This window comes from Rhipicephalus sanguineus, chromosome 2 (assembly GCF_013339695.2).
Source record: "Rhipicephalus sanguineus isolate Rsan-2018 chromosome 2, BIME_Rsan_1.4, whole genome shotgun sequence".
Lineage (NCBI taxonomy): Eukaryota > Metazoa > Arthropoda > Arachnida > Ixodida > Ixodidae > Rhipicephalus > Rhipicephalus sanguineus.
Genome location: NC_051177.1, coordinates 16743542 through 16767564, shown reverse-complemented (window position 1 = coordinate 16767564; position 24023 = coordinate 16743542). Strand labels below are relative to the sequence as shown.

Genomic DNA, 24023 nt, shown 5'->3' with positions numbered 1-24023 from the left:
GGGCACCGCCATCTGGGGCGCGTCTGAAAGAGCATTTCTCCACCTTCAACTTTCCCGTTCCAGCTAAGTCCTCCATTCAGAAAAAAGCGTACAAAAAGCAAATGTTTGAAGTTCTCTTCGAGGTCTTCGATTGGCTGCGTCCGCCATGTTGCCCCAGCACGCCTCGCCATTGGTCCAATCCTCGCTCCAGGATAGCGTCATCTGCTCCTTGCACGTCATGAGGTCACGGCTGTCAAAAATCGCGCTACTAAGTGACGCGTTTCATTTAGAATATAATTACGCTTTAGTATGGCATCTGCAAGCGCAAGCTCAAGCATCAGATTACGATAGTGCGCCACGCTTGTCACGAACATTGCACACATGCGTCTCGGACAAGCTGTTCTGCTTATCAGCATTTTGCACCTCGTGACGAAGACCATCGCGGGACGACTCTTCATACTCGCGATCGAGCATGACGTACTTTGAAACATCGGGTACTGCGGCCACGCACATCGCAACCGAGCTTACTCAAAGTCGTGGCTAGGCCTAACTCCACTCACGGCGCCGATGTACGAGACGAATCCGAACTTTGCAGGCAAGAACATTGTGCCTGCAGACATGCGAAAGCAAAGAAACCGCAATGTGTTTCATCGCAAGCAACGAATCGAATCGCCCTCTGGTTCCTCGGAACCGCGGAGGGGCATTTTATGCATCGGCAGCGGACCCCCCGGCAAGCTCGTCACGCAGCGACCACTCGGGGCATCAGTGGAAGCAGCTAGTTTGCACGTCGGAGCCCCAAAACGCAAGACCAAGCACGCTGCACGCCAATTTAACGTCTTTATATTTATTTTCCGCTATTATAAACCGTTATATTTACTTTCAGGAAGTTCGAATACTTGAATAGTAAAATTTTGGTGCGAATCGAATCGAATAGCAAACACTATTAAAAAAATATTCGAAAGTTTGAATATTCGCACACTCCCAGAAATAACTGGTCGTTTCGTGTGTGCCATCACCCTGCATTCTTATTATATTTGAGGTGCATTATCTCAGTTTTCGAGATATGTTGAAGCGAGAAGCAGTGTAACACCTTTTCCCATCTATGTCTGGCACTGTTTAAGATTATATCAATGCTGTGACTGGGAGTGCTAGCAGGTAAGATGCTTATATGTATCTTTCTGTTCACTGAGTGGGTATTGAAGAAATTAAAGTTTGGCTTTATTACAGGATTTCCCTCTGCCAGATGTGGCGGCCATCTTTCGTTGCCACCTAGTGGACACAAACGATGAGGCAGCAAGTCGTGCTGCCAGCATCAGTGAGCGGTCTCCATTGCGTCGCACTAACTCAAGTCCTGAGGTGCCTGCTCAGGATTTGCCTCGGTGTGAGCGGTGAGCATTGTCTGTCCTACACTCAGACACTTGGTATTGCCACGTGCGTTTCTTATTATCACTTTTGCTGTATTCGGTTTTTGCTCACAAAGACTGTCAGCAACGCTCAGCGCGAACTGCGCCTCATTGTTCGAAAAGCTTCGCGATCATTGTAGATCGTTTTGTTAAGATTGCGCGTAAGACGCGCACTCTCGAGCTTATTCTAGAATTTGCGCGACAGCCAGCAATAACGCTGGAACATTCGACGGCACATATTTAAATGCCGATGCGCTTCGCCGCTTGTCAGTTGATCGACGGTCGACGCTTAGTTCACCGCTATCAGTGTATTGCTGTAGTTTGACTTTCAGTTTCCCGGCCACAAGTTCGGCCGAAATAAAGAGTTTTATCTCTGACATGCTGACTGCTGCCTTCGTCGACGTCACGACCACGTTACAGTATAAAAGATAACTGGCTGTAGCTTTCACTGCTGTAATAGGGTATGGCTATGTGGCAGATGCGTCTCTCCTGCTTTCCCTTACTCCAATGAGGAGTAGATCTGCAGTTGCCTTTAATACCTGCAAATGCCTTTAGGGTATAACGTAGGCTTGTGCGAATACGTTCGAAGCGAATAGTGATTTGGTCGAATAATTTCGAATCGAATTCGAATAGTATATGTATAGTATATATGTATCACATATTATGAAGTATAGTATATATCACATTAAAAAAAAGAGCACATTTGATACAACCCAACTAACCTGCACAATATTTTTTAAAAATTGAAACAAGGCATGTGCAAATGTCATTCTTCTTAATTCAAGGGGGAGTGGAAGCAACTCTGAATAGTACCAGTATTTGACTTTTGGTAGAATGCTAGTGATAACCTGTAAAATACATTACATTTTAAAATTCACTATATTTAGACCATATAATCCAGTATAACAAGCTTTTAAACTTAAAAAATGATGAATCGATGTGAGTGTAATATGTTCATTTAACCTTGAAGGTGTGGCTTCGCGGCAGTGTGGAGTTTCCCTGGATAGGTGTGTCATGGTATAGCACCCCTCCACTGCAGTGAAACTAACTTCACAGGGGGTTATATGCGGTTTATATATGTCTATTCGTTCACTTCGAATACTTCGAAATTTAGAATAATTTAAATTCGTGTCGAAGCAAACTCGAATACTGTAATACTTGTTTGAATAGTATTTGAAGTGTTCGTATATTCGCACAAGCCTAGTATAACGAATTATAATGGCAATATGTAAATGTAATTGTGCTTATGTTTACAAGCTGTTACTCTGACTTGATGTTGGGGCAGTATTCTTGTGCATGGCTCGAGCAGCTTCTACTGATAGCAAGAGGTGCAGCAGCTTCTTAGGCAAAGTGATGGATGCAGTGTCAAGAAAAGCAAAAGAAATCTCTACAAATGAATACAATGATTGTAAACAGTAATTTTCTTAGTGTACCAGGATTTTTTATTATACATTGTAGATGACATCAGATTATCTAATCTTGAATGTACAAACAAAAAGAAAAGCAAATTGTCAGCACTTTTGAAATGTATTCTAATGCTTCATATCTGAGCACCTACTTTCACCATTTGGTCTTCATGGGTATTCGCCGCGAGATCGGGCTACAGGCGGCAGCACCGTCGCCGCGCTAGTGTGGATAGGCGGTCGCCGGCACATATACAAACGCTCACAACAGCGCTTTGTTGTGAGTGATTTGGCCGAATTTCCGTCAAACAAAACGTGTTGACTGCAGCTTTCTGGTAATATGTGCGCTCTTCATTCCCGAATCAATGCACGAAGCGCGTCAAGCGTTACTATTACTTGTGAGAGAAGTGCATTCCGCCAATGAACGGATTGCTTGCCTTCGGCGACAGTCGGCGTTTTCGCAATTAATGACGTTTTCTTGTTGTTTTATTCGTACATGTTTAGCTTGTGTTCCACCTACTACGCCCTGCTGTAGCGCGACTGAATCAAGTATTTACTTCTTGTTCATTTGGGTACCCCCCAACAAAAAGAAAGCCCGCATTCCTGCACGATGAGTTCAAATAGCACTTTGTGCACTGCATGCTCAAGTATTTATCCGCATTTCTTATTAAGTTCTCCATGAAATGTAGGACAGTTGACAGGTTTACTGAGGAAAGCTACGTGGCTGACAGCGCTTTGGCGCTACTGGGACGTTCAACACGCACATGCTTGTTTTTATTCCAGTAACAGTACACAAAGGTAACTGTACAGCACAGAACTTTCTTCGATTGATTACTTGCACGACAGTAATGGAACAAAGGCCCGGTTATTTCACGGGACCAAAGTACGTTATTGTCCGCTGCCTTCTGTCAATCTATAACAATGCAACACAAACGCTCAAGATAATGTAAAGAAAAAAAGATGTCGCTCCGCGTTAAATTACTATGACATAAATATAAAGTACGCTGTATCGATTCATTTTTACTATCAGGGCTCTTTAACGCGTAGCTTAATCTAAGTACACGGGTGTTTTTGTATAAATTTCGCCACAAATTAAAATTGCGCAAGACAACTCAGTTTGCGATGTCCGTACGTGTCATTCCATTTTCTGTTCTTTTTAGGGGACAATTTAAGTACCGAAGTGTCAGACATGACTTGACAGAAATATTTCTTTGTAGTGGGACCAGGACCGTACACAACTAAAGCTCGTTGCGTAACCTATGAACGACAGCCCCGAAGTTATGCACCTAATCATAACGCGCAAGTGCATGAGAGCCTTTTTTTTTTTTTTACCACTGAGCCGCTAAAAGGCTATATTCACATGAGATTTAATACTTCTCATCTTTAGGACAACGCCAAGTGTACTTTGCAATGCGCTTGAACCACAGAGCGACACCTACACTGACATGACTCTCGTGAACGGAGGGTACGACGACCACACACAGCACTCTCAACAAGTGCACTCACTGATCTTATTACAATACATATACAGCCGATCAAGGCCAAATGCTTCTTTACATCGTGTTAGGCATACGTACGTGCGGTTAAGGTTGCACTAACGCAACGGAAGAAAGCGCCTTTGGAGGACCTGCATGACGTACGCGCACATGCAAACAACGTGGCTAGCAGATGACACATGGAGCAATCCACACTAGGCGCGGTTCAGCCAGAAGCCGCCAGGCGGCGACTCCGCTCAATCTGGCGGCCAATTGGACGTGAGGACATACCGTGGCACCGCCGTGTGGAGGCATCCCTGTGACGTGCAAGGTTGGATTGCTGCGCCAGCCCTCTCCCGCTCAGCCCGCAGCCGCTTTCGTGTCTGCTTTTTTATAATTATTGCTGTACTTCACTTCAACGAAATCAGTAAAATACTGCTGCGGGTTCCTCACTGACTGTACGAAACGCTAAATAACTGCTCAGAAAAAAATATTACGTCCTCATAATGCCTTAGCGTCCTGACTGCTGGCATCGTCTGCTATGGCCACCGATATGGAAACCACGGGGGCCGCGCACGCTGCTTTTGTAAAAGGTAACATTGCATCGAATGGGCTTTAGCGTGTGCTTGCGGCAAAGAAACATATTTTGCTGCAAGAGATGTGGGCAGCCGTGCAACTTCATTCATTGTACGTTTGCATATAAAATCGGGCCGCAGTTAACATGACAAGCATGGGCAAATTTACATTCCCCTTCAGTGCACATAGCCCTGTGAAGCACGATAAAAGCGGTTTCTCCGCTTTGTGGCAAGCAACCCAGTATGCTTAGAGATTCATGCAGTTGCAACTTTTGTCATATGACTGCAGACAAACACAGGAGAGCTATATGTACGCGCTCGCCTCATTCAGTGTTGTAACTAGAAAACATTTCACATGAGTTTGTCTGTGGCACGATTGTAATATCTATCTGTTGCTTCTCATTGCAGAAATTTTCTAAGGTTGTCACACATACGGTGCATTTTCGATCACCACCGAGCTACATAGGGATGAAAATTTTCTACAATTGACTCCGTTATCCAGCTTGCACAAAGGAGCCAATTACGATAGAAAAATATGGTCCCGATCGGGCTCGATTGCGATAGCAAATGCGCTTTGTGCAAGCCAGTTGTAATACTTGTACACTCAAAAGGCCATGCTGAAAGGTGTAGCTTACAGTGGTCTAAATGGCAATTTTATGTTGCAGTGAAAATACCAGCGTCCAGCATTTATAAAGCTTCACTGATAAGCACTATGACACTTTGCGGCTGCTATTAGAATGTGAATCAGTGTTTGAAGCTGGCCACGTTTTCGCCTGTAGTGTAAAACAACATAGAGCAGAACATTAATACAGTAGAACCCCGCTGTTACGTTCCTCACTGCTGCGTTTTCCCGGCTGTTACGTCGTTTTCCGCCGGTCCCGGCATAGCTCCCATAGGATACAATGTATTGGGAACCCCGCTGTTACGTCGTAACTGTCGGACCGTTCCCGTATGATACGTCGCGAAGTGCGCCCGGAGCCGACCGAGTGACTACCAAAGAGAGCGGCCATGGTGCATTTTCACGCAGCTTGGCCTCGTTTGACCGTAAAATTAGCCGCATGAGAGGTGCAAGCAACAGAATCTTTCAATTGATGCAAACAAAAGCATGGCCTTCGAGATTCAAATTGCAAAGATGGCGTCTATGACGTAACTGCTCGCGAAAGCAAGGCCTTCGAGATTGGCATTTACTATTGACAAAAGCATAGCCTCTGAGATTTGCATTGCACAAACATGGCGTGTATGACGTAATTGCTTGCGAAAGCAAGGCCTTCGAGATTGGCATTCACTTCTGCCATCGCGTTGGCGTAGACTCATCATCATCGTTATTTGTCGGAGAACGGGAGGAGTTCGAGCTGGTTGGAGCTCGCATGGTCGTGCGTGCGGTTCGCGGTCGGACTCGCCGCGCCGGTCGTGATTGCGTGTGCTTAGTTCTTTCATGCCTACAGCTGTTGGTGTTAAAAAAATCACATACGTTGATTACATTTCTGAGGATAAGGCTGTCCTAAGCTCCGCGTTTCTATCCATCGACTAGATCGCGGCTGAGCGTGCCAATTTTCGTGCTGCTCGTAAGAATTGAAATAAAATTCTGTACCACTAAATATTTTGCCGTTTTTCCTGTTTTTCAGCTCTTACGTTTCCCGTCTCTTACGTTTATTTCCTACGGTCCCTTCAAAAACGTATCAGCGGGGTTCTACTGTAATGAGAATCTAACAGACAATATTGCCATGTGCTACGTGACTCAAACGGGCAGAAAAAGTGTTCCACACACGCCGCCATGGCTGCGATCGGCGCTGACTAACACTCCTAGGTTTAAATGCACATAGTATATATACCCCATAAAGTGGACGGAAGGATGACCGCCACCGTAGCTCAGTGGTAGAGCATTGAACGCATTATTCGAAGGTCGCAGGTTCGGTCCCTGCCGGCGGCAAGTTATCTTTTCGCTTGCTTTACTTTCTTCACATTTATATCCCAATTACAGTAAAACCTCGGTGATACGATCACGGCTCGTACGAATTTCGGGGTGATACGAATTTTTCTGTGGTCTCGGCTAAGGTCCATTAGCCTGCAGTGTATTAGAGTACGGTTGTTGCGAACCGATTTTCAGACCGCGACGTTTGATACGAACATGCGCTAGCGTGCAGGTACGAACAGGTGCTGCCCGTGCTGTCAGAGAAGGTGAGGCAGTCACGCGCGGGCGCGGGCATGCGGGCTGCGCGACCATCAATGATGCATCGTTTTCTCCGAGATAGTGCACGCGAATCTTGGAGGCCTTCATGCGCCTTCGCGTTTAGATTACAGATGACGTTGACGTCGCGTTTTTTTCTCCCCCGACGCGTTGGCGCGTGCTCCTGTACTCGAGCGTCTTTGTACTGTGTTAACACGTGCCTGCCACGTCGATGCAAGCCATGTCCACGAAATCAGACGTTCTATGAAACAAGACTGAAAATTGGGCTGTGGGTCCGTCATGAAGTCTCGTGAAAGGTGGACGATGTCCCCAAGAGACGAAGCGGACAGTCTTGGCGAAGGGGCTAGGCCTCGCAACATACACGCACACCTGCCAACTGTCTGATTTGCACGGGAGACTCCTGAATTTTGAGCAAACCTCCCGATTGTGCGGGCGTGGCCGTAAATCTACCGAAAAGCACCCCCAACACCACCGGGATAAGAAGATAACAGCACCAAAGGACAGTGATTTTAAAATTGTCTTTCTTTCATCTATCGCGTGCAAAGTGCTTCTTAAGTCACTTTCGCCGCAGTACTCTGGTGTCACGCAGAAAAGCGTAATAAGATTAGGATGGGGCTACCAGCGGTTACGGGTCACAACACATCTGGTACATTAATTACACACGCGCACACGCACCGTTTATTTACAAGTACAAGTATGATCGCTGACGTCTAAAAACTTTACTGGCAATCATTCAGAGCTGTTCATGACGTCGCTGCGACCCTGAGAAACAGAATCAAAACGTATGCCATCTTTTGTCGCCCACTAATTTTCCATGTTTTCTGGTGATACGAATTTTGGATGATACGAATATTTTTGGTCACCCCGCGAGATTCGTATCACCGAGGTTTCACTGTACCACAAATACCATCCCCCTATACTTTCCGTGGCAATATTGTCTGTCAGCTTCTCATTAATATTGTCTAACAATGAAAAACGAGCCCTTAAAAGTCACCTTCTTTCCTTCATTCATGGAGAAGAACAAGCGGCACTGGCTATGGGCTCATTTTACGAAAATAATCTATAAGCAAGGAAACCCATGGGCTGAATTCGAGAGTCTGACGGAAACCCGTGTGGTCGGGAAAAGACACTAGGTCAGTTAAAATGGACACGAGGGCAGTGGAAGTTACGTCGGCGAGACTGGTAACTTTCAGCAAAGACTCAAGCAGCATATGTATGACGTAAGAAAGGTTTCATCGAATGCACTGGCCAAACACGCAGAAACAACTGGCCACGAAATAGACTGGGATAAGGCAAAGATAACGGAAAGAAAAAAGAACTGGACTTCTCGGCTTTATCTTGAATCTCTGACAATCTAGACAACGGCGCACACGCTTAAATGACGGCAACTTTCCACACAAGTCCGCATGTTGCCTACGTCATATTTTAAAACATACATAACCGAACTTCCAATGTACAGCACCTCCAGACTGGGACAGAGAAAGAGACGCATAACACACAGACAGCGCGTGTTGTGTCTCTTGCTCTGTCCCGTCCTGGTTGCGCTATACATCGGATGCTATGGATAACCAACAAGCCCACCGTGCAATCTGATATAACCAAACTGTTTGCACATTCATTTTTAACTGTGAACAAGGGTCCTGTGCAGGAGCCGGAGCATCTTGCTTTTATGTGAATATTCATGGTCGGTGTCCATTTTAACACCATGGGCTTGAAACAACAAAAAAGAAAGACAGGTGACAATGGCATCATACTCGTGAAAAGCAGAGTAGCGATAAAAGTGAAAGCTCACGCCTGACCCCCTCGCATGCGTAGTGCACTGTGGCACGGAGCAGAAAAGTACCATGCCACCGATAATTTTGACTGCACTTTTCCGGATTGTGCAGTATATAGGGATCCACGCACAAGAAGTGAAAGCAAAACAACGCTGTTCAAAAGCGAAATCGCGGTTAAAAACAGCGAATTCAATCGTCCACTTCCCTTCGCCAGAGCAACGCGACGTTCACGCGATCCAACCCTGCACGTCACAGCAATTGCAGCGCCCCCATATAAACATGTATAAACATGGTACAAAAATATGGTATAAACATGTACAGTACTCATGGATTGAAATGCTACATCAGAACTTTAAGCATGTACAGTATGTACAATTGTACCAGTATGTACTGTTGCTTGAGATAACTGTAATGTCACTAGGAATCTCACCACTAAAGGGAATGTTATCTCTGATGTAAGTGTGCAAACTAATAAATATGCTGATGGCACATGAACAGGTGATGGTGGAAACGAAAGTAATGTGCACTGCATAGCCTAAGTTGTCGCATTTCAGTCCATGAGGACTGCACACTATTTCTGCGTACAGTGTATGATGGACTATTCTTGTGGACATGCAGGTATGACAGCATTCCAGAAGAAAGCCAGCCGCAACGTCCACCACCAGGTTTGTGCAGTGAATTTCTTCCTGTACTGACTGGGCCTTTTTAAAAAGCCTTGCGTACATGTAAGCAAGAACCATGCTTACTCCCCAACAACTTACCGGAGTGGATAGGCATGTTGGAACGCAGCTGTTCCAGAGGGCACAAGTATGCATGCAAATGTTTGGAGTAAACTTTGTGAAAACAACCTTCAACTGCACTGTTTATTCATCACATTATTTCCATACTTTCCAGTCTAATCCACTATTACAGAAGAAAGCCGGCAAAATGAATATGTATATGAGTTAACCAGGGGTGCAATAGCTGCGCCAATTGCGGCAATTTGATACAGTCCTTATTTTTTCGCCACGCTGCACCAAAACGCCCGACCAGCTTCAAAATTTTCTCAGTTGCGCAAATCTTAGCTTAGCTAGAAATGGAGACCGCATTGGTCATCTGCAGTGTGGGCATCATCATCCAATACAGACGCGCAGACCCTAACCCTAATCCCCGAGTGAAAGAAAAGAAAAAAATCACAGTTTCATTGCAAGGACGAAGCAATGAATGTGATAGCTACATATTGTAATGTTATACGAAGTGAGGCTGGCAGCAAACTCTTTTGTATCCGATCTCACGTAACTCTACAAAACGTTCGTGTTGGAGAATATGGAGCTCCAGGGAAAGATGCTCTTTCTGCACAGTGTCCTCGCATTGAGAGCGTAGAAGGGTAAGGGTATACGAGCCGCCCGCTGATGGCTGCCGAGATGGCGAGCGCACCAGCGATCGCGACCGCGCCCTTAGAATCAAAGTTCAACGTTGCTGCTCAAGCGACAGCCCCCCTTCAAGACGGGCGGGGTGTTTCCCCTCTGCTTCGACGGCAGGCCTCGCAAGCGGAGTGGTGGTATCGCATGTGCCCTCCGAGCGACGGAGATGGTCCGGCTCATTTGATCTCTGCTTCAGCCGTGTTCGTCGCCCGCACTCATGCGCTTTTGCCCGCATAAGAACGTACTATGCGCGGGGGGATGTTATCAATTTGGTCTTTATACAGGACATGACGCCAAAAACCCGTCGAGAGTGTCCATATAATTGCTATCACAATAAAAAAGGACAGTGGTTCTCAAATTTGCTGATGCTTGTTTTATTGTGTCCAGAACGCTTTTTAAGCCACTTTTGCCGCATTACACTGGTGTCCTGCGGAAAAGCGTATTGAGATTTAGAAGGGGCTATTAGGTAGAAGTTGTCAGGGACACAGCACATTTTGTTCCTTAATTACTCATTCGTGCATGCGCCATGTAATTACGAGTACTAGTATGATCTCTGACGTCCAAAAATTATTGGCAATCATTTGGAGCTGCTGTGTACGGCGTTTCTGCATCCTTGAGAAACAAATAGACAAAAACGTATGCTAGTTTTTCTTTTTTTTCTCCACCCCCACTTGCTCCTGCTTCACAAATCTCCCGAATTTTGAGGCTGCCAGGTTCGCAGGTCGACATTAGCATTTCCAGTGCCTGTCAAATTATTTGACAGGCCCTGCAAATGCTAATGTGGACTTAGTCATTGTTCGCACTGTGGGGTGGCTCAAGACACTGCTTTTATTGAAATAACAGTGTTCATGTGCACTGTGCACGAGTTAGGTGACGTTGAATTGTTCGTACGTATTTTTGTTTTCTTTTCTAAAAGTAAGCCTTCTTTGTTATACTGCTCCAAATTTGGGATTTTGTGCTAAAAATTTCAGGTTTATTTTTTTTCGTAATCTGCTCCAAATTCAGATTTTTGTGCTCCAAAAGCAACATTTTGCTGCTTCTAAAATTGCTCCAAATCCTATTTCGGCTGTTTCACCCCTGGTTAACATGTGTTGCTGCTCTGAAAGTGATGGCATATCTATGGTTACCTTCATTGATTACATACTGGATGTACAATAAAATTTACTTAATATGAAACAAGCACTATTGTATTGAACCGATTATAACTTGTTGATGAGGTACTCATGGTTAAAATCACATAACATCAACGAAAATTCCCCCAACATGTATAATACAAATTGTACCATGATTCAAGATGTGAAATAATTTCCAAAGTTAACCAACATGACCACACCAGAGATCTGTTCTGATGAGTTATGGCAGCATTCGGGCATTTACTATTACTCCTTTACACAACAGTGGGAGATTAGCTAAAGTGCTAGGGATGGTTCCTCAATAAAGATGTGCCGGCTAATAGAGTAATCAAGTTTGGCTTGTCACATAGGGATGTCGAGTGATTCCATGTCGGGGTGCAGCCCTGCTACTCAAATCGTGTCCAAACTGTCATGTTTATCCACACGCTGCTGCACTCTGAAGCTGGATGGAAACTCTTCAGAGTTGATTTTGTGAATCTCGCTGATGAGCAGGTGGCTGGTCTTAGCATTTGAATGAACCAAAATGCCAAGAAAACTCAGTGGTCTTTGACTTAGGTACTTTCTGTAGTAACCTGAGGGACATGCCAAAGCTTTTAGGTTAGCATTTCGCTTCTCGAGAAATAGAGCCACTGTGCATTTAAAAAATGTGGAATGCTAGTTCTTTTCACACCAAGTATTGACCATTCAGTGAAGAACATGAGCTATCCTTGCCATCAGGCGACACTTTCATGGGGACGCTTATGCCATCTCTCGTCAAAGCTGCATAACTATTGTGACGTCTCTGGCCGTCACTTTTGTGTCATAGAAGTTGAGTGTTTGGATATGAGAAGGTCTAGTATTCGCACAACGTTAAGCATATTATTTAGTTGTTTCAGACGCAAGAGGAGTTCTTCTTAGGATCAAACTTTGTTGATGTCATTTTTTACGAACACGTGCACATGCCTGTTACTCCATTTATTTCACTGATGTCTTTAATTTGAGATGCATGCTGTGACGTGAGATAGGAAGCTAACTGGGATAGAAGGGTCCGCTGCTTTTGTGTTGTCGGCTGCATAATCAGAGTAAAATGTATTCAGGAGCTTTAGACACTTGAGTGTCTGTTTCATTTCTTGCAGGTGGGCCATGGTGGGCTGCACAGTTGCAATTTATTTGAGAGCTTCAGCTGTCAATAACATATTTAAAGCTCTCAGTAATATTGCTGCTTTCAATTCAGAAGATACTTAAAAAGTAGGAAAAAAAAAACAACAAGAAACTGTAGCGAGGTGGAAAGAGCTTATGTTTTGTTGTGGAAAAAAAGTGAGGAAAAAAGGAGTAGTATTTGAAAACAATGGTTTTTGTTTTAAAAAAAAAGGCAAAGTAAAAGGATTTCTGTCTCGTGGCATGACCTGAAGAAAGTGTAACATATTCATGAGTGTTGCTTCTTTTTTATTTGCCTTTCAAAACTTTAAACAGGAAACATAGATGTGCAGTCTTATTCTTCTCTGATAATACCTGTAAACCTGCTCTATCTTTTAGTTCAGTGATGGATGTAATGCCATACTGATACTAAATGTGTGAGTGGAATGCTTACACAAAAATAGGCTGTAGTTCTTGCATGCAAAAGTATAATATTGGTCAATATGGGGGATATAGTTGGAACAAGAATGCTGGCAGTACAGGGATCCCTTTGAGCTGATCTCTGATCCACTGCAGACTGGGACAGCAGGAGCCACTCTGCTAGGAGAAGCCTGGAAGGCTGGTCCCATGCAGCAGTGGCCCCTGCTAGCTGCTACCGGGACAGGGGCCACACGGTGTCTGGAGTGAGCCCGGCCTCGGACAGTGGAGCCACTACAACCACCGCCTATGTGGACATCTATCGTTCTGGCATGAATCCCAGGTGGACCTATGGTTTTGCTTTTCTGCCACACCGGGGCTCACACTATTTAGATGGTTCCAAACCAAATGAATGTTTTGTCTGTTAGACACGCATCCATCGTAAGTAGGCTTGTGCGAATAGTAAACTTTAGTTTCGAAGCGAATTATAGCGATTTGGTCGAATAATTTCGAAATCGTATAGTATATATCACATAATATAAAGAAAAATGAGCATATTTGTCATGACCCAACTAACCTGCACAATATCTTTAAAAATTGAAACAAGGCATGTGCAAATGTCATTCTTTTTGGTTCAAGGGGAAGTGGAAGCACCTTTGAATAGTAGCAGGATTTGACTTTCCGTAGAATGCAAGTGATAACCTGTAAAATATGTTATGTTGTACTATACTTAGAGCATATAAGTTGGTATAACAAGCTTTTAAACTTCAAAAGTGAGGAATCGATGTGAGGGCAATATGTTCATTTAACCTTTAAATGGGGCTTCATGGCAGTGCAGATTTGCCCTGGATTGGTGTATTCACGGTATAGCACCCCTCCAGTGCAGTGAAACCACCTTTAGAGGGGGTTTCATGAGGTTTATATATGTCTATTCGTTCACTTCGAATACTTCAAAATTTTGGATAATTTAAACTCTAATTTCAAATTGAAAGGTGTAGTGAAAGCGGTTTTATTTTCTTCTGTGTACAACCATGCTGACTGCTCTGTCAGTTACAATGATTGAATAAGAATACTAGTTGGACAACCTTGTCTTGGCCACTTCAAAGGCTGTGAGTACTTCTGTGCCCTTTAATCAGGCCAGTAACAAACACCACAGGACTACCCTGAGATCAACAGAGACTTGCACATTCAGCAGATATAGCCATGACATTTGAATCAAGCAAAATGCAAAGAAAAGTCATCAGTGTTTGACTTAACTCCTGTAATAACTTAAACATCGAAGCTTGCAGAGGCTGTAGATCGTGGCAGTTCATTTAACACAAAATGTGGACCTTGCTTCGTGTGTGGCAAATGCACAGCTTTTCCTACTATGCTTTGTTGACTAACAGACAACCTGCACACTTCTGTGGCGTGCAGCAAGTGGCAATGGTCCTTTTAAAATGCACTGCCATAGCACTGTTCCTGCAGCCTTTCAACCCGTCGCTAATTGCTGGCCATGTTACCATGTGCTCGCCAGCACCCCGCACCACACGCACTTCTCCCATCTCCTTCATCATCACTTTGCACGTGTTAAGACAGATGCGCATTGCCAGGATTCTTCATTTCTCACTCTAGCATGCTTTCCTTGGCACCCACAGCTTATCACTTGTGAGGCACGATAGGGCGTGTGTTCCAGTTCTTGCCAGCTTTACAGACAATCTGTGCTGACAGCTTAGAAGACAGCATCAGGCCTCAGTTGATCGAGTAATGGAATGCATCTGCATGACGTATGTGCAACATGACGCCTCTTCGCTTTGACGTGAGAAAGCCAAGGAAAACTAACAGTGTTGCTATTTTATTTACTTCTTTCGTGTTTGAAAGCATAGCTGACATTAAGCATGTAAGAAAGTGTCTACTTCTGGGCAAATTACTATATCGGCGAGATCCAAGCATTCCGCTTAGCCATCTTGTTTTGACAGCAATGTGGCCTGCATCATATTTGTCTTTGATGCTGTATGTAGTCAAACAAGAATGGATGTTCTAAACCCATTTGAACAAATCTTATGGCATGTTGAACATTCATAACATTCATGACATGTCGATGTCAAGCTGGGATTTCAGGCATGAATGTTCGACATACTATAATTTTTTTTGAAATGGTTCTGAACATCCATTCTTGTTTTACTGCAGGCCAGGGTTCGTAGCGGTCCTTGAAACCCTTGAAAACCCTGGAATTTTCAAATAGCATTTTCAAGGCCTTGAAAACACTTAAAGGGACTGTCTACCGCTCGGAAAAAATTTTCTGATTGTGGTGAAAATGAGAAGATCGTTCATCACATCGGCGGCAATGAGCATGCTTTCGCCCTGTAAAAAGGAATTATATTTTTAATTTGATGTTGAAAATCATGAAAGAATGACCGCTAGCATCACCCAACAGCGATGTGGTCAATCTACTGGTAGGACGAAATCCTCGCAGGTAGACTCATTTTGCTGAAAAACAAACATGTATAACTTGAAATTGTATTTTACGCACTTGAGGCAGCTTTCGGTTGTGTTTTATTTTCTTCTGTGTACAACCATGCTGACTGCTCTGTCAGTTACAATGATTGAATAAGAATACTAGTTGGACAACCTTGTCTTGGCCACTTCAAAGGCTGTGAGTACTTCTGTGCCCTTTAATCAGGCCTGTAACAAACACCACAGGACTACCCTAGAGTAATTTTTTTTTTTTTTTTATGCATCCAAAAAGGCGTCCGGTGGCGCTGCTTGCGGCACCGTTTTCGATTTCGTCTGCTTCAACTCATGTGCTATGCCATGTGGCTCTCCGCGCTGGTCGTACTCTGCTGTATTGTTGCTTGGATGTCTCACATGTGCTGCGCTGTGAATGCGTGCATGTATCGTCTCTTTTTGATAAACCCACTTGGCTTGGATTGCAATAGCAGTGCTAAAATAAGCGCATAGACTTAGACTGCGATTACAGCAAAACAAGTGTTCTGTAAATGTATAATAGGCTTCATTTAACCGCTAGCGCGCTGAAAACGACTGTTACATTCATAACGTTAGTGTTAGTGAAAATAATGTAATCCTACGGAAATCACATGTGCTTTCGGTTTTAATTTTTACCGGCACTACAATCGGGTCATAGCGTCCACCAACCAGTGTTGTGGGCATGTTTGTTTTCTATTGCGTATGCTTTCAGTATGCTTTCTATTGCGGTACAAAATAGAAAAGCGATGTAGGACAGTAGACAGTCCCTTTAAATTTTTGTAGGTCCTTAAATGTCCTTGCATTTTGTCAATACAGTTTTGTTGAGCTAATTTTTAGCAGTTGCTTTTTGGATAGTTCTGTGTGAATAATCAAGCACATATTACATTTGTCGAATTTGCTTTGACATTTATTTAAAATTTGAAAGTATTTAAAGAAAACGAATAGACAACCACATGTAACCCACCTTTAAGATGGTTTCTCTGCGCCATTGGACTGCTGTGCCGTGAAACCAGCTTGCCAGGGGAAATCCGTACCAGTGCAAAGGCACACTTCTGCACTTCAGTCATTTTTTTTATCAGCGTCTTATATTGCTTAAGTATGAGAAATTTTAAAACTTAAATTATCTTTCCACATATAATTTGCATCCTACTGCTATTCAAATCCTGCTAGTATTTGAATTCACTTCAAAATTATTCGACACTAATTGCCATTCACTTTGAGCCTAGAAAGTATTGGCACAAGCATACTTTTGATCAGAGGGTTGATGAAGATTTTATTTTGTGGCAGTGGAGAGGGAAGGGTGCCCGACACCTTTGTAAATGTGTGTGCATATATACTCATCAGGTGAACCTGTTTATGGCATAGTTGGTACTTGCTATGTGACATAATTGGCCTAAAATGACACCAAGTAAGTTGGAAGTGCTGCCCGTGTTGTCATGTTTTTGTTTCTTTCCTGCATTTTTGAGTTATATTAGTGGCAATTATGTCATCTATATATTCATATAAGTTGAAAAAATTCTAAGGCTGGCAGTGCACATTTTGTGTGTGTGTTTGTAGGGAGGGGTGTATACGTGCGCACATGCTCACACAATACTTCCATATTGTGAGGTGAATCATTTTAAGTTAAGCAAACTAGCAGAAGCATACTGAAACGTGCTGAAAACAGTGTAATGCCATGAAACCTGCAGTGAACAAAATATGTGCAAAGATAGGAACTGTGAAAACTGCTTTAGTTAGCTATTAATTGTGAAAAAGTGCCTGCTTTGGCTTGTGTGCAATGAAAGATGTGCTTCATGCTGTAAAAGCTGGTGTTTCCTTTTTCTACGATCTCAACAAGTGTTGTTTTGAGTCCTTGAAAATTATTCGCTAGGTGCTTGAAAGTCCTTAAAAACCCTTGAATTTTTTTCTTCATAGTTGTTATGAACCCTGGCAGACACTTCTCATTCCAGATTATAGTGATGTGCTTGTTTACTTTGTAGCTCTGTCAGTTTAGAAAAAATTTTGCTCCCAAAAAAGCACATATAATGGTTGAAATTTTAAGACTACATATTGCACTAGAAAACTAATTGTATTATTTGAAATCAACACTTAAACTCACCAAGTTTCATCAAGATTGATCAAGAATCTTTAAAAAGTTTAAAGTGCAGAGAACATCAGCACAGGTGCTGAGGCTTTCTTGCCAGTACTGGTAAATGGTAAGCCGAATGGCGGTGGAACTCACGAAAACGGCATGAAGTACTTCAGCTACCCGTGTGATTTATTGTTTGCATTCGATTTCGACACCACTGTCATCTTCACATGACATTCATCGTTGGTAGCGCAGGTTTGTGTTCCTGCACCTGTTCCGGAGCCTTGGACAGGCAGAGAGGGCCCTGCCACTGGCAGAATCGGACGTGGTAAGTAAAGTGAAGGTAGCGTTTAGTACTGTGTGTAAACTGGACATTTGTTTTTATTTATGTGCGACCTGCAGGCACAATCACTGCATTTGTTGCTGGGCATGCTGTTCATATAATGCAATGCAATTCAACTTGCAATGCTTCTATTTCCAACGCTCTGGCTGGTGTCTGGCCAAAGCTTTGGAAATAAAGAAATTGCTCTTTGTAAACTCTTCAACTTCATGTGTATACCTATAAATATGCATATTCTTTTTTGTCATCCTTGAATACTGCAGCATTACAGTCCTATACATATTTCAGTGTAAGTGTACTGCGGCCACTATGAAAGTGAAAGGAATGACAGGATTTCAACTGGTCAAGGCACACATAAAAACAAAGCATGTAAAAGGTGTTACATTGCTCTCAAGCCACTGGCAATGTCTTGATGAAACTTGTGCCAACATGCGCAGGAGCGATCTGTGGGAGTGTTCGATCACATTCTGACCTATGAGACGCACAAGATGGGTCTCCTGTATGTCGGACCGGGGCAGTCTGGCCGTGAGCAGTGCATTCTGTCCAACACGCACGGGTCTGTGCGCTACACTGCACTGCTGCTGGGGCTGGGCTCGCTGGTGCGCCTATCTGAGCTGGACCCGCGTCGCACATACTTGGGGGGCCTGGCCTGCACGGGCGAGGATGGCAGCCACTGCCTCTGCTGGCAGGACGACGTCACCCAGGGCAAGCAGCTCCATCACCTCCCTCTTTTCCTTCTCCTCCTGCTCGCCTGCCAGCTTCCTTTGCAACTGCTTGTGGATGTCCTGTGGGTGCGTGAGCATGCATGCAGTCATCGGCCTCCTGAGCTCACATACTGTTTTTCTCGTGACCAATTGCGGTTGATCGTGCCTGAAGACCCATAGGCAGCAGAACGCATACAAACGTGGTAATCAGCAGCCGTAATGTTTTCACCAGTCACTATCTTGCTAGCCCGTGTGCACGCGCTGCACTGAGGTTGATAGTTTGAAATGCTTATCTATGCTTGGGAAGCTGAATGCAAAGTTCGTTATTGCATTTTACATTTACAGGGGTGATTTTTCAGCTGTAAGTAGTAAAAAAATCAATGTCACAAACTAATTAAAGTACTATACTAATTAGTATCATAGTTAGATACCATTTCAATGTCTCTCTTTCTTTTTCGTTTTTGAAAATGTAATATCCGTGTTCAGAAATAAAAAGGAAGATTTCGTTTGAGCATTCCTTGATCCATAGCTGCGTTTGGGCATTACAGGGTTAGGTACTCTTGGCCGTCTTAAAGGGGCCATGACACCCAATTTTCTCTCATAATCTGAGTTATGTGGATTAATTCTTTTGCATTCACAAATAAGCTGGCGAAATTTTTGGGCATTTGGTCGAGCACTTGATTTATAATAGAATATTTTTATAAACACTCGAGCCGTGACGTAACAAGTAGCTAGCTGTGCAAGCGCCTGCATTGCAGCAAACGATATTGTTCCATGGTGGTCAACTGCACATGATATCGAGATATCTTAGCTTTCTTCAGCTTGGCACTGAAATTGAACGATTCGCAGCAGCTGAAACTTCGGTAGAAGACGACGGCTCCGTTCTGTGCTGCACATGACGTCACACACGGCATGGCAAAATGGTAGTCGCCGGCGGTAAGCGGGGTTTACAGCCGGCGACTTCTAGGGCTTGTTTTGCACTGAAATATTCTTTTACGGCCCACTTTTGAAATCTGTATAGGCATGATAGACCCTCTACTTCTAGTTTTCACTGAAAACCACAAAGCTTCGGGCGACTGTGTCATGGCCCCTTTAACCTACCGGTTCATTAGTAGTAGCACAGCGAGTGACCAACCAAACTTTGTGCACACAGAGGTTGGTGGACTCCTCTATCACAAGAGTTCGCCATTCGGTTCACCACATGTAGTGCCCTTCCTGCTGCGAAAAGAGCAGGGAGCTTATTTTAAGGAAGGTCATGGGTTGTCCTGTGTTTTATGGCTAAACATGATGGAACTAAATATACTTGTTTATCTTTTCATTCTGATTTCAAATATGCAACTACTGCATGAGATGCTGCCTCTTCATTGGTCTGTAGATAGTAAGAGAAATACTGTTCAGCAGAAGGTGAACGTTGTCAAATAGCTGGATACTGTAATATGCAATAAGTGCAGTGCTGCAAACAATTTTCAGATCAAATCATCACAGTCATTCTACGGGTGATCAAAATTTAAAAATATGTGCAGAAAATTAGAATTGTGCTCTCAGCACTTTGTGGTACACAGTTCTGGCTTTCTGTTAAAAAAATAATTATAACTGCAGCTGTTCTAGATTGTGAAATATCAGTCCAATAAACTAAATAAGTGACCCAAAAACATTTTAGGTTCAGCTCATACACAAATAGATCTACACTGCACATGAAATACAGATCTTATCTGGCTTTACATGTGGAAGAATAGCTGTAGATTTCAATAATGTAATAAAAAATATTTTTTCCTGTGATATACAGTGACGTGATAGCTGCGCCACACTGCACCAAGAGGTGAAACCTGCTACATCCTGCTACATTTTTGTAAAAAATCTCATAATTTGCGCCAAACGTGCAACAAGACGTCGTCCTTGCGGTCTTTCAGAGAAAAGGAAGAATAAACGTGCTTGAAAACGAGATTTAAGTTACCTCAATTTCGAGTTGTCATTGGAGCATATTGAGAAAGCTATGTATAGTTGAAGTAGTTGCTCGGCACAACCCTACCAAGCAATTCAGACTGACCCATACTGCGTAAATAAAGTATTCTACTACTACTAGACTGTACTGCGAGATTACATTACTAAGTTCAGTAAAATAGCTTCTACCTGTTGTGGACGAAGCTAGAGAAAAGCAATACGTTATGGTTTTGAGACGACATTGTTCTATTTGATTGATTCCATTAATTACAGTGAGCAGTACGTCTATGTAGTACTTAGTTAGGTTTACAACAAATTGTAATATTGTTTGTTGTAATATACATCCATGGGAGTTCATGCAGGGGGCTTAATTTTTAAGTCTGACCATACAATTGCCAGAATTTATCAACAATTCCACGCGCTGCAGTGAAATGTTGGATTATGCTGACCAAGTGTGATGTCCCAGCATCCCTGTATCTCAGTTCTGGTTCACGACTGCAGCAACAGTTTGTGTTTGAGGACATGTTGAAATTAAATATGTATGAGGCTTCCTATTGCCTAGTTCACTGCCTACTGCCTATTGCCTAGTTCACTGAACGAAGAAAATATTGCCACGTATTTCATCAAGCACAAATTGAGATTTTGGGCACAAAGGACCAACAATTAAACCATGTATTTTATTAACCGCCCATGAACCAGTACCCTAACGATTCTCTCCATAAAGCACAACGGGCACTTCACTTTGCAGCTAATGCCAAGGTTGTTCTGAAATCATGAACGTCACCAGAATAATTCTTCTGGATAGTAAACGGAATGCATGGAAAACTTGCACCAGCTTGTGCTTCCAGCACTGTAACTGAAACGTCAGGGAAAGCCATATTCATTTACAGAAATGTAATAGATTTCAGAAAAATGTCAGGTGGCCTGAGGTCATGTGCTCTCCGCAGAAAAACAAAAAAGAGTTCGCAGAAAAAAGAGCAGTAGTTTAGTTTCACGGAGGGCAGTAACTTTACTTAGAATACCCCAAAGGGTGAAGTTAACATGCATGTATTTGTGCATAAATATATATTGTTAAATATGTGGTGGTACAGCTTCTCCAGCTTAGAGGTGAATACAGTCACTTCACACACACGCACACACACACACGCACACACACACACACACACACACACACACACACACACACACACACACACACACACACACACACACACACACACACTATGCAGCTCTGCCTGCCTGTTATCGTCAGCTAACTGTCTGCTTCAAAACTCACAGGTCCAACTGTAGTAGGGCCAAGTTCAGGCACCCTATGAGGAAGTCATAAATCTTCCAGCTACACATATGAAGTACTGTAATGAGGCAGTTTTTTTTTAGTGCATTTAGGGGCTGCTTCGATTCTGTTTTCCAACAGAATTGTAGTAACGCTTCCGTGCAGTGAGGCACCGACATTTGAGTGGCACCCACTAGAAGACAGTGTTTTAGGCAAGTTAGCATGGCACTTGCTTCTTTAATGCTCTGGGTGAAAATTTTGTCATCTACTACTTGTGAGCTCCTCAAATCACTTCTTAAGCTTGTGCTTTGATGTAATCATTGTTTTTTCAGGCCTGTTGTTTACAAGCCACATTATGACCTTTGGTGTCCTTTTTCTGCATCTTATGCGCTTCATGCTTCTGAGTTGCTTTGTTAGCTTCTATCTTTTTCAGTTGCTTATAAGTCAGTATGAATAATGCAAGTACGGTAAGTGGTGCTCATCTCGTGCCTATTCACATAAGCAGCAGTGTGACACACAGCGTTGTTACAAGAGTAATGCCTAAAACTGAAACTGGACATGGCTCATTAGGTGTGTTACAAGTGCAAGCAGCTTTGTAGGCATGTAAAAATTAAGAAACCTCTATACAGTTACCTGGATGTACTACAGCCAAGGAACTAACTTGGCATCTCCATCAATGGCGTAAGAAATGTCTTGAACTGGTTACGCATTGCTCAAGATCATAGCAAAGCATTGCACACCGTAATATATCCTGCAAGAATCTCCTCAGAAAAGTAGTTTAGTTCAAAGAATTAGTCAGAGAAGTTATGCAGATTTTCATTCCATCAGAAAGAAAGAAGTATCAAGTAGCGGAAGCATCACTGTCCTTCTCTGACATGGGAGGGCTTGCTTTCCAGCAGCTAATTTGTCTAACTTGTATTTGGTCTTGCCCGCAGTGTGGAAATGTATTGACATGATAATTCTGGTATATTGAGTCTAACTGCCCTACCATATGCACTGCCACTAAGACATTGGCCAAAAAAGAGAAAGGTGTCAAGTATGCAAATTTGTCACTCCAATCTATCTTTCAAACAGGAATTGCAAGTGGAGTAGAATGTTGTGAATACGTTATAAACCTAGACTGCTCCAAAATGAACATTATATCCATACTTTTGTCCAGTCGCCTTGAACTACCTCGCTTACAAGTTACTAAAGCCGGTCATGTGGTCGAGGCACGCAAACCTGTGCTGTGGTTGCCAAGGGAGTATGGAAGCAGCCTCTGCTTATCGAAAATACAAACTTCAATTGTTAAAATATAAACTGTAGACAAGACTATCAGTTGCTGTGGTCAGGGCCAAGTGCATTGTCATGCTCCTGTGCAAGCACTTCAATTGCTTAAATGTTGTGTAAATAAGTGCCTGTTACACATTATTCTTTCAACTAAACTGCTCAGCTAGAATGGTACCACCCATTAGAACATTTCTGTTCAAATTTTGCTCAAGTTTGGCGTTTTGTGGTCTGATACTAAAGTATGTTTAATACCATGTTTGCCTGTTCTATTCAGAATAAATTTTGGTTAGAGCTGTGCGATTAGCAAAATTTTGGGTGCAAAGCGAATTCGAATATTGAAGTGCGAGCGCGAATCGAATAGAATATTTTTAGAATATTTCTCGAATATTTCTACAATATTTTTCGAATACTTCAAAGTGAAACTGCAGAAAAAAATGTTAGAGAGGATTCCTTAGCATATTCTTATGAGATAGCAACATGAAAGTGTTTCTTTTCGCTAGGTTGATGAAGCACTGGCGGGGTGGTGTTTCATAGTTGTCTTATCAAGAATGAGGCAATGTAAAGGCCAAATTCTATTTATGTACATGATTTGGTGCAACCAAAGTGTTGCCGACAACACTTTACATGTGGTAGGCAAAGATGCCATTTCCTCAACCTCTCCTCCTCTTTCAACTTCTGTGGAAGCCCAACCGATGTGGCAGACAAGGGTGTGCTCCCTTCAAGTTCGTAGTTCCAAATCTGCCCCGTAGACGTCGATATATAAGAACATCTGAAATTTTGGATGCTAAAAAGCTTCGGCTTCCGATTTTTAGGACTTCCTGCCCAAATTTCAGGTCTAAAACAGCGTTAATTGAGCCCCCACCTCTGCCACATCTTTCGTCTCCATGTTGGAACCAGTGTTTTCTTGAGTTAATACATTTGCGACCGTAGCAGAGCTTGAAAGGCAGCTTTGCCGCAATATCGGGGTGTGATGAGGTGAAGCATATTGAAACTCTAGGGACCACTTCCGATCGAACGTTGACTGTGTGTTGGCAAAGTTCGGCCGTAACGGAGCTTGAAAAGCAGCTTTGGCGCAATACCCAGGTGTGATGAGGT

The 24023-nt window shown here is 43.2% G+C and overlaps 1 protein-coding gene across 2 annotated transcripts in view; it reads left to right on the top strand.

Annotated features, from left to right (window-relative positions):
- The window catches only part of LOC119382455 (tuberin), a 122180-nt gene that overhangs the window by 80487 nt on the left and 17670 nt on the right, over positions 1–24023 (top strand). Inside the window, exons 22-26 of one of the 2 annotated variants that reach the window (XR_005181536.2) lie at positions 1207–1367; positions 9417–9463; positions 13027–13210; positions 17657–17729; positions 18179–18532. Coding sequence is in view for 1 of the 2 variants with exons in the window: in XM_037650164.2 (XP_037506092.1) it covers positions 1207–1367; positions 9417–9463; positions 13027–13210; positions 17657–17729; positions 18179–18446 (733 nt within the window). In the remaining variant the exon portion in view is untranslated. The remainder of the gene's footprint in view (positions 1–1206; positions 1368–9416; positions 9464–13026; positions 13211–17656; positions 17730–18178; positions 18533–24023) is intronic. The other variant, XM_037650164.2, reaches the window with a different exon arrangement.